This window comes from Sipha flava, unplaced genomic scaffold (assembly GCF_003268045.1).
Source record: "Sipha flava isolate LNK unplaced genomic scaffold, YSA_version1 89_pilon_pilon, whole genome shotgun sequence".
Taxonomy (NCBI): Eukaryota; Metazoa; Arthropoda; class Insecta; order Hemiptera; family Aphididae; genus Sipha; species Sipha flava.
In genome coordinates, this window is record NW_020273631.1 from 1,682,481 (window position 1) to 1,692,396 (window position 9,916).

The window sequence follows — 9,916 nt, forward strand, 5'->3', positions numbered from 1 at the left end:
TATGGCTTATAGTAGCAGAGCGGTGTTTAACCTTTTAGGTCGCTCGGGCTATATGAGTGAGTGGAAATTCGCATTTTCGAAATTTACATTAGTGCAAAAAGCTAGAAAGTCTAGATGGGATTAATTTTTATATATAATATATTTTATTTAATACAGTAAAATTCACTTAAAACGCTGTTCAAAGGACAAACTGAATAGTACTTCGTAAGCAGGAGTTGATAAAATAATTTTTTTTTTCGAAGACCTACTTTTTTCAATTACGAATTATTTTAATTTATGGGTACCTACCTGTAAAATTTGTACACCCCAAAATCGTGGGACATTTTATGTTTTCGTCTCTCTGCCTCACCCCACGTATACTTTTCATCGTACTTTTACAAAATTTGCAGTCAGACTGAAATAGATAGTGCTTTATATTTTATCACTTGTACCACTAGCACTAGCCATAACGAAATCACTACTCGAAACGATCGTAGGTTTATTTGCCAACGAAATGAACAACATTAATTGTTACATTTGCTTGTCAATTGAAACTTCGACTGTTCGTATACCAACGTCAACAAAACGAGTATAATTTTTATACCAGTATGTACAATTTATCATCACACACTATAACTATCGTCGTCTAATGAACAAAAGATAATTTTATCCGACATGATAGAGAAAAACTAAAAGTTTTATCCGGTGGTTTTTACATTAACTAGATAAGAAAATTTGTAGGGACTAACGGCAAGTATTGTCTCATACTGGAAAGCATCATAAGTGGCAGAATTTTTAGTAAATTTTTCTTAACTACAATCATGGTGAATAAATATATTCAGTAGTTTTAAAGTGGCGAAGATCTCTGGTGTATTAGTTGTTTTTAGTCATATTTTATAAGTGGTTATAAATTAGCGTATAAATATTTATACTTACCAAACGGATATTTAATCATTACTTATTTATTGAAAAATAATAATAAAAATGTTAAAGTTAGTAAAAATATTGGAAATAAAATGGTTAGTTGAAATGAGAGAATTCGAAACAAATGAGGAAAAACTGGTAAAGATGGTCTCGTTTAACAATACATAATTAAATTATTTTATATACTTATGTGGTATTCAGTTGTATTGTGTTTAAAAATAGAAAATAGAGAGTCAAAATAAATTATTATTTATAGTAATTTTATTAAGTTAATTTAAGTTAGTTTTAATGTTTAAAAACTTCAATCAAAGGTCAATTATTTAACATACAAAATCATATATTATTTGTTAAAATTCCAACGTATAGTTAATATGTTATGAATGAAGTACTGACACAATGTACTATGCAAGCGATTGACTTCGAATTGAAATTATTTATACCAATATGTTTTTCATAATATTTGTTTCATTGAATTAAAATTATTATTGTGATATATTAGTTCCTTCGAATGATTTTAATATCTGTATAATTAAGATAAAATATTTTAGTTAATTTTCGTTAACACTTATTTATTTGTGATAAGTTTATTCCATCAGTTGTTCGTTAGTTTCAATTATTATTCGAAAATAAATTTTTATTGTATACAATTGTTGTAATTGACTGAAAACCCAAACAAGAAAAGCGTTATTGTCCGAAAAAAAATATAATAAATTATATATTATTTATATTCAGATCGTACAATATCTATAAAATCAACATTTGCAACATGTTGAACTACTATACTAAAATATTGTTGACCATAAATCAGCTTTCTATAACTTTTTATATTTTTATATTTAGTTCCCTATACTTTTCGTGAAAATAATGTTTTTTAATTTTATATTCAAGTGCAAGAACTTATTGTTTTAATTTATACAGAGATCACTCCTGATGGTTTTTTTTATCCCGAGACTAAAATTTAAATTTCTTTAAAATAAGTAACACTCGAGTTATAAATTAATTCGTGGTTTTACATGTTTTACCCTTTAATTTGGTATCCGTCACGTCAGTAAACGTTCTTGGCTTTATAGTTTGTTAACGTTTCTAACGCCCCTTTGAGACTTGAAAACGTAATTTGTGGACTTTTCAGACAACATTTCCATAGTCTGCAGTAATTGTATGTAACAATGTATGTATAGCTAGTTTCTGATCTCTCAAACAAACTTGGAGTGAACGGTACGTCATAAAGATTATTTTATGCGCATGTATTTGTTTTAGAAAGTTTGAAGTTTTTTAATAATGTTTTTAAATCGAATATTGATTTTGAAATCGCAACGGTAATGTTATAAACATCTTAAAATAGTTATATAAACATTTTTTTTAAATATTTTGAAGTTTTCTTAAAGTTTTCATAGTATGATATTAAATCTTAAGCTACTATAGTAATGTATATTCTTTTCATACTTGGAAACTGGTAGTTCAGTTATGATAATATGACACTACATAAACACTCTCAGTAATCCAGTATTTTCTTTTCATCCACCTATTATTGAAGTTTTAGGTTATCATTTTATTTATTTTCTATAATTGAATTAATTATTTTTTTTTCAATTGAATAAATTATTTTTTTTCTTTAAATAGAAAGGTTTTTTTTTTGTTTAAAATGTTATGGTTCTTAAAAAAAAATCATTGCATAGTGACTTTCGTTATATAGAGGTTTGATGGTTAGGTTATTAATATTAGGCTTTTAAATATTTCTTGCATAATATGAGCCGTACTCTATAGTAGTAAATTATTATATAATATTATTTAGTCATCTGGTAGAAAATTAGCTATTAAACATTTTACTTATCGTATATCATCTATTATTCATATGTTATATTGATACTTTATTATTATCGAGTTCATAAAAATTACAATTTACCAAGCGCAAAGTATTAACAAAAATAAAGATGAAAAGGGAAAATAACATTTTAAATATTTTTTCAATTAATTTTAAATTTCCATTTCTCCTATTCTATACTTTATTCTAATCTAAAATAATTAAAGATTAAATCAGGGATTGATTCTGAATATTTAATTTAAAAGTTATAAATATTATTATAGTTATTGTCTATATTATTTATAACGATTTATTTTAAGGTTTCGTACTGAGTTGTAAGTTTGTGTTATTACTTATTATATACTGCATTAATGTAATGGTTTCATTACATAACTATAAACATAGTTCTTAATTAAAGTCATAGCTAAAAACTAAAAGTTCATTCAAATAAAAAATGAATTATCTGTTGTTTAGGATGTAAGTGTCAACATTTATTACGCTGGTGGTTTCCAGTGCACAGTATATATAAATTAAAATATACATATTTTAATTTTAATTTATTGCTAAGAAATTAATATTTTTAATTTATCATCATAATATTCAATAATGTACTGTTTTTTAAAACACTGATAATTTCATGTAATTCGTGCATGTGTTATAAATTATAATACTGAATTGTAAAAATTAAAAGGATCATACATTCAATAAAAATATATATATAATATCATTTAGCATATTGTACATTTGCTTTATGAAAAATTAAATCCTTTAAATTATGTATCTTTGTTATGTATTGTATTATCGTTTATTTAGTTCACTATGAGTTAATCAATATCAGCATAAAATAAAATATACATTTCAAACTATTAGAAAATTTTTTTTTTATATAATGAATTTGGCAATCAAACATTTCGATGGTAATTTTTTGTATTTGTAATTTTTGTATAAACGTGTACAATTTCAACTTGAAATACTTAAGACTTGAGTAGTGAATATTTTTGTTATGGCATTATTTTCTAATTATTTTCGAGTGCGATGATTCATTATTACTTTCGAATAATACGACGATGTTTCACCATATCCTAGTTACTTTCAATAAGTTAAAGAATTATGTATTACTCACTACATTATGCAATTTATTATAGTACACGTTTTACCTACTGGCATCCTGTTCGAGGCGTAAAGTGATGGAAGATACGCAATAGTTTATACCTACTATTTTATTGAAGTTTAAATTTTGATTAAAATGAATATTTTAACAAGCATTTTTATCGTTAATAATTTCCATTTCACATACTTATTATTATAATTTAAACTAAGGCATCACAAAGACACAAACAGTTTTAATGATTATTGTTAAAAGGTTCAGTGATTGAATAGCCATCGTGTAATTAGATGACACACACAGACACATATATATGTATATATTATCTAGCGGTACTGTTTGTATAAAATGTTCCGGTTTCGTATCATGTCCAGAACATATATGCATACGAATCTATTCGGGAAATGTTATAATATCGAAGAAATTAACTGGTGGGAAAATTTCAACGGGTTAACGCATTAATTGTACAAATACTCGTGTACCATGAAGCGCATTGCTATCATTCCGTACACGTCATTAGGTACTGTAACATGTATTTAGGACGTTCTCACGGAACAATATATGTTTAACACACTTTGCTAAGATAACACGTACATTTGCGTACATTTACGTACACTTGCGTACGAGCAAGCTGCACTCGCACACAATCCGTTTAAAATTAAATAATTTTCTCGTATCTACATTATGTACCGTAGAAAAAATTATTTTAATAGCAGTTTGTCTATGTGTGTACCAAGTATGTAAAACATATTTTACAAGAGAAATTTTTCATCCATCCGCTATTATATCCAAAACTGTTAAGCTGTTTTATTCTTTCATTTCATCAGCGGAATAAATTAAAATTTGTTAAAAAAGTTTATATTAATGAATTGCATTCTTCCTAAAGTGTACCTATGTTTTAGTATGTTTTAGGTATTAGTAATGAGAATTATTCAACACCGTAATATTAAAATATTAAGTGAATAAAAATAAATTTTTTTTTTTTACATTTTAACGTTTTTAAGTTTTGATAAACTGTGCAATTATTTATTTTTAAAAAAATTATAGTTTAACAACAAAGATTATACCTACGTATTATGTTAATTATCACTAATAGTAGTATACATGTTAAAGTGGTAAATATGTTAATAGTCTTAAGATAAGGTATACATGTTCTGATATACATATAGGTAGATGCATTTACGTATTATACTCGTAAGCTATTGTAATAAATTTTATGATAAAAATATTACATGTAAGTTTCTGTTTATACTATTAAGGTTTTATATATATTTTTTTCAAATTAAGTTGAACTGTATTGAAATAATTTTGAGAAGTGATGATTAAAATGTATCAAGTTTGTACACAGTATAAGTTAATCAGTGTAAATGCCTATACATATCATAGGTTGACTTAATAAATTACGTTTTTAAAATTTGATTTTTTTAAGTTTGGCGATACTTAGTGATATTTAGTATACAGTGAACGAGTAGGTACACTAAAGCGTTTTTTATTAAATATATATTTTATACAATTTATAACGTAAAAAAAAAAAAATTATTTTAATATAACAAATTAAGACCATTATGTCAAGATAACTCGGTTCTCAAAACTTTTTTATATTTTATTATTATTGTTACTTATAGTTGAATGTACATTTTTTTTCATAAGCAAGAAAATGTACTTTAAAAATAAATAATTTGTTATGTTTTTTAAATAGATTTCAATAAATACTTAACTGTAAACGCAGAGAGTGTAGTGATGATACGGTGCATTTATGAATTGAAAATGTCAAAGTCTATTATTTTTAAGCACATAATGCATGATAATGCATTTTTCGTACGTCTATGTACAAATATTTACAAATATTTTGTTTGTAGTCTAGTTTTGAATGCTTAAATTATCATTTTGTTCCATTTTAATTGTACTTTTTTTTTTTTTTTTTTTATTGAAGTCGTTTGATGTGAAACAAATCCGTATAAATTATAAATGTATAGCTCTATTATGCTCAATTAATTGCCAATGTAATAATACAATGATGTTACGATGAAATGTTATTGTTAATAATTCCAATTTATTTTCTAATTATTACTAATTAGTCCATTTAAATATATTTTTCTCATAAGATAAGACGTTGGTACAGTTTATATAAGTAAATAATTATAAATACCTAGATATTATTCGTTCGTTTCTTAAATTTTCTTATTTTTCATCTCTATACATTGTCTATCGAAAATAATGTGCATTTCATGAATAGCCAAATTTCTTTATGTTGAGATATTATGTTGTTTCATTCTTAGTAGATATCTACTTAGATTTAAATATTAAACTTTCACTATTATATTTGTGGTGATGTTTTACACATAATTGTTTAGTAAATTTATTTCGTATTTGACGATGCTGAATGAAATTTATAAGCAGTCAAATAAATGGAGTTGAAAAGTATTGATGTGTTTTAAACAAATTTAGCAATAGATACTTCATGAACATGAATATTTAAGTGGGCTTATTTCATAATTTAATAAGTACTTTAACGTATAAATATATGGTTATAATAATTTTGTTGGTTCTGTGTCGATTTATTTATGTAATGTTAATAATGTTTTTTTTTATTTGATTTTGATTATACATTCAAAATACATAGATTAAAAAGTATTAAGTTCCTTCAATTTTTAGTAATTTTTAATTTTAAATTCCATATGTATTACATTCAAATATATTACAAACTAATAATTTAATGTTTGTGCTGCATAATTGTATTAATTACAAGTAACTGTATTGAAAAACTTTTCTGGCGCTTGGAAAATGTTTATAAATAAAAATAATAACTAAGGTTATTATTCTATAACAGATAGTAAATCGTAAAAGTATAGTTATGTAAAATCTTTACTGTGTAAAATGTTATATGGTAGATCTAATAAAAGTTATTGATTAGTACTTATGTAGAATGATTGATGTTGATAAAATGATATATTTCATAAATATTTGTTTTTTTATAATTAAATTTAATGTAATCATATTATTATTACTACGAATGACCAAAATAATTCTTCGATCATTTTATACACATAATAACGTAATTAATATTAAAAAACGTTATAAAAAAAAAAAAAAAAAATAAAATAAAATAAAAATAATACTAAAATCATAAAATCATTTCTGTTTGAAAGAAATACAAAATCTAGATAAAAACAATTACTTTTACTATACAACTGCATATATATTATTAATATTATTTGAACAGACCTTTTTTCGGGATCGTATGAGTTGATTTTTGTACAAATTATGTGTTTATTATGCTTTTAAGTCACGTTTTGGTTTAATTAAAATGGGTTAAACAAACTTACCTTTCGAATTCCAGGTATGTGTTGAACTATGTGTTACACTGGCATACGATAAGAGTAAAATAAAAACTACAGAATCACGTACAATTTCCATTTAAAATGTTTTTAGCACTCGATAGATTTTATTATTATTATTTTTTTTTACTCTTGCTTTCGATTCACCTGGTGTACTTCAATAACAATGAGCTTAATTACAATGTAAATATACCTCACTCGGGGTCTATAGTGTGTCTAGCTGCGGGTTTTATCATTAAATTTACATTCCACGTATACTTAAAACTTTGCATACACTGTGCTCAATGATTTGAATGTGTAGTTGCCCGTAGCCCGTAAGTTTCATGTTTCTGATTGTTATTTATTTTTTATATGCTTGCACATGGTCATAAAATATGTAATAAGTCACTTTCTAAACACAGAGACATTATTTTTATGTACATTCATCAAATACTATTTTGTATATTGTATACATGTCGTAATCATCATATACCTACTAATTAAGAAATTTTAACTGCAATTAAAACTTAAATATTATCAATAATTTAATTTGTAAAATATATTATTGAATGAGTAAATACTTAACCGTTTACATTTTACATTCTGATGGGACAAGCTAACGTTTGACCTATAATTTTTTAATACAATGCAATAATGTAGTTAACTATAATACATTACACGTATTATGAAATTATTCACTCCTTCCAATAATGTGATATTATTTTCAATGAAAAGATAGCGATTGTTGAAATGGTTTAGCAGACAACAAATAAGAATATTAGACAAATGTAATATATTTGTAATATATATTTATAAACAAAAGCATCACTGGTGTCTTGTATGCACATTTTAATTAAATATAATTTAAGAAGTAGTCCAATTTTTAAGAATAACATATTTTATTGCTATTGCAAATATATTTAAATTTTAGTTCTTGACATTTTTTATTAAATAACTGTTATATTAGCATAAATACGAGTATTTATTAGGTCAAAAATAATTTTAACGCAACTTATTGTTAAATTTGAATTTGGAGAAATTTTTAGAATTTTAGATGATACCCACAATATTATAATTTTGATCATGAATCAACATAAAAATAATATTATTTTCATAATATAAATAAGTCTAATGCATTTTGATTTTTGTTTAATTATTTTCAATATGAATGACACAAACATGTTTAAAAACAAAAATACATAATATCTAAGGTCACTTATTAAAGGTATTAAATTCACGAGTTTCAACGTTATACAAATCGACTTGCCTCTTGAAATCACAAATAAAAATAATCTTATACATAGATAATAATCAATAAAATTTTCTCAGTACACCTCTTCGAATATAATTATATGGTTGAGTTTTTTTGTTCAACGAGTAGTTGAACTTACCTCTTAGATGTTCTTATATTTTTTTTTCTTTATCAAAAGTTCGATAAATTTTGATGTTAACTAACATGAAATCGGTTACAATTAATAATATGTAAAAATGTGAGCACCTTTTCTAAGAAGTTACTTGTGTTGAAAGCATGGGCACCTAGAGGGGGTGGGGGAAAGACGGGGCATTTGCTCCCACTGGAAAAAATTAATCGAACGGTTAATATCAAGGTTTGCAATCAAACAACTGTAAAGACTTCAGTTTTTATATGATAATGATTAAAGTGTGTACAATTCTGATATATTTTATTGTTTCCTAAGAATAAATTTTTTTTTAATATACTTTTTGATGTTCGATTTAATTATGCCCCTCATTCCGCTGATACACTTTCTGCAGTCACCCAAGGTTGAAAGTGTTGGGTTATTAAATACATAAATATATAAAAAAATAAAATAAAAAATCAAGAGTAAGATAATTTAATGTACTGCAAATGATTTTAAATTTAAACTCAAGTGCATGTTCTAGTGAACCCGACTTCATATAGTCTGATATAAATAAAGCATGATAAATAAGTGATTATTTATAGTGGAATATCCTTTATATTTTATCTATAATTTTTGTATTTATTATTATAAAACATTATTTAGTATAATTACGTAATTATAATTAATTATTTTTTTATTTTTTTATTATTATTTTTTTTTTTAGTAGAAACTTTATTTATTAAATTTATATTTGAATTATGCAACTTATTTGTGGGGAAACATATTTTTAAATTAAAATAATATGTTACTGCAGTAAGGTGAAACCTACATTTGCGAATTAATGGTGTATTACACTCAAGTTTCACCCTCCAAACTCTCCAATATACATTGTTATTTGTATTTAATTAATCAACGGGGAGGACACCTGCTGGAATAAAATTGTATAGTTATTTTTCAAAAACATAATTTACTGATTCAGAAATGTTTGACTTTTATTTAAAATACATCTCATTGTCCTCAACATACTGTTAAAAATGAAATGATAAAATATATTTAAAATATTATAAGTAGGGTTGTAAATTTAATGCATTAAAGGACCTTAAAAAATGCATTAAAAATTTCAAAAACATGCAAAAAATATACACTTAAAATGCAAAAAATGCAATTACAATGCAAAAAAAAATTCAATATAAAATGCCAAAAATTATAGTATAAAATGGTTTTTAATTTAATTTTTATATTTATATTAATATTAGGTACAGGATATTATACATTAGTACATTAAATGCATAAATAAGTGTTTATTTAGTAGAAAAAAAAAAAATAAGAAAAATTTTGATTGAATTTTATTTTTCTATATGTACTATATTTTAGTATTTATTTTGTTAAAATAATAAAAAAAAATTTTAATATATTTATTTTCGGGTAC

At 24.0% G+C, this 9,916-nt stretch overlaps 1 protein-coding gene across 1 annotated transcript in view; it reads right to left on the minus strand.

The window, feature by feature from the left end:
• LOC112693723 overlaps nucleotides 1-7,375 on the minus strand; it is a 14,680-nt gene extending 7,305 nt beyond the window's left edge. The window contains exon 1 of the mRNA XM_025568910.1: nucleotides 7,136-7,375. Coding sequence (XP_025424695.1) covers nucleotides 7,136-7,226 — 91 coding nt within the window. The 5' untranslated portion in view covers nucleotides 7,227-7,375. The remainder of the gene's footprint in view (nucleotides 1-7,135) is intronic.
• Between the last annotated feature and the right edge of the window lie 2,541 nt (nucleotides 7,376-9,916).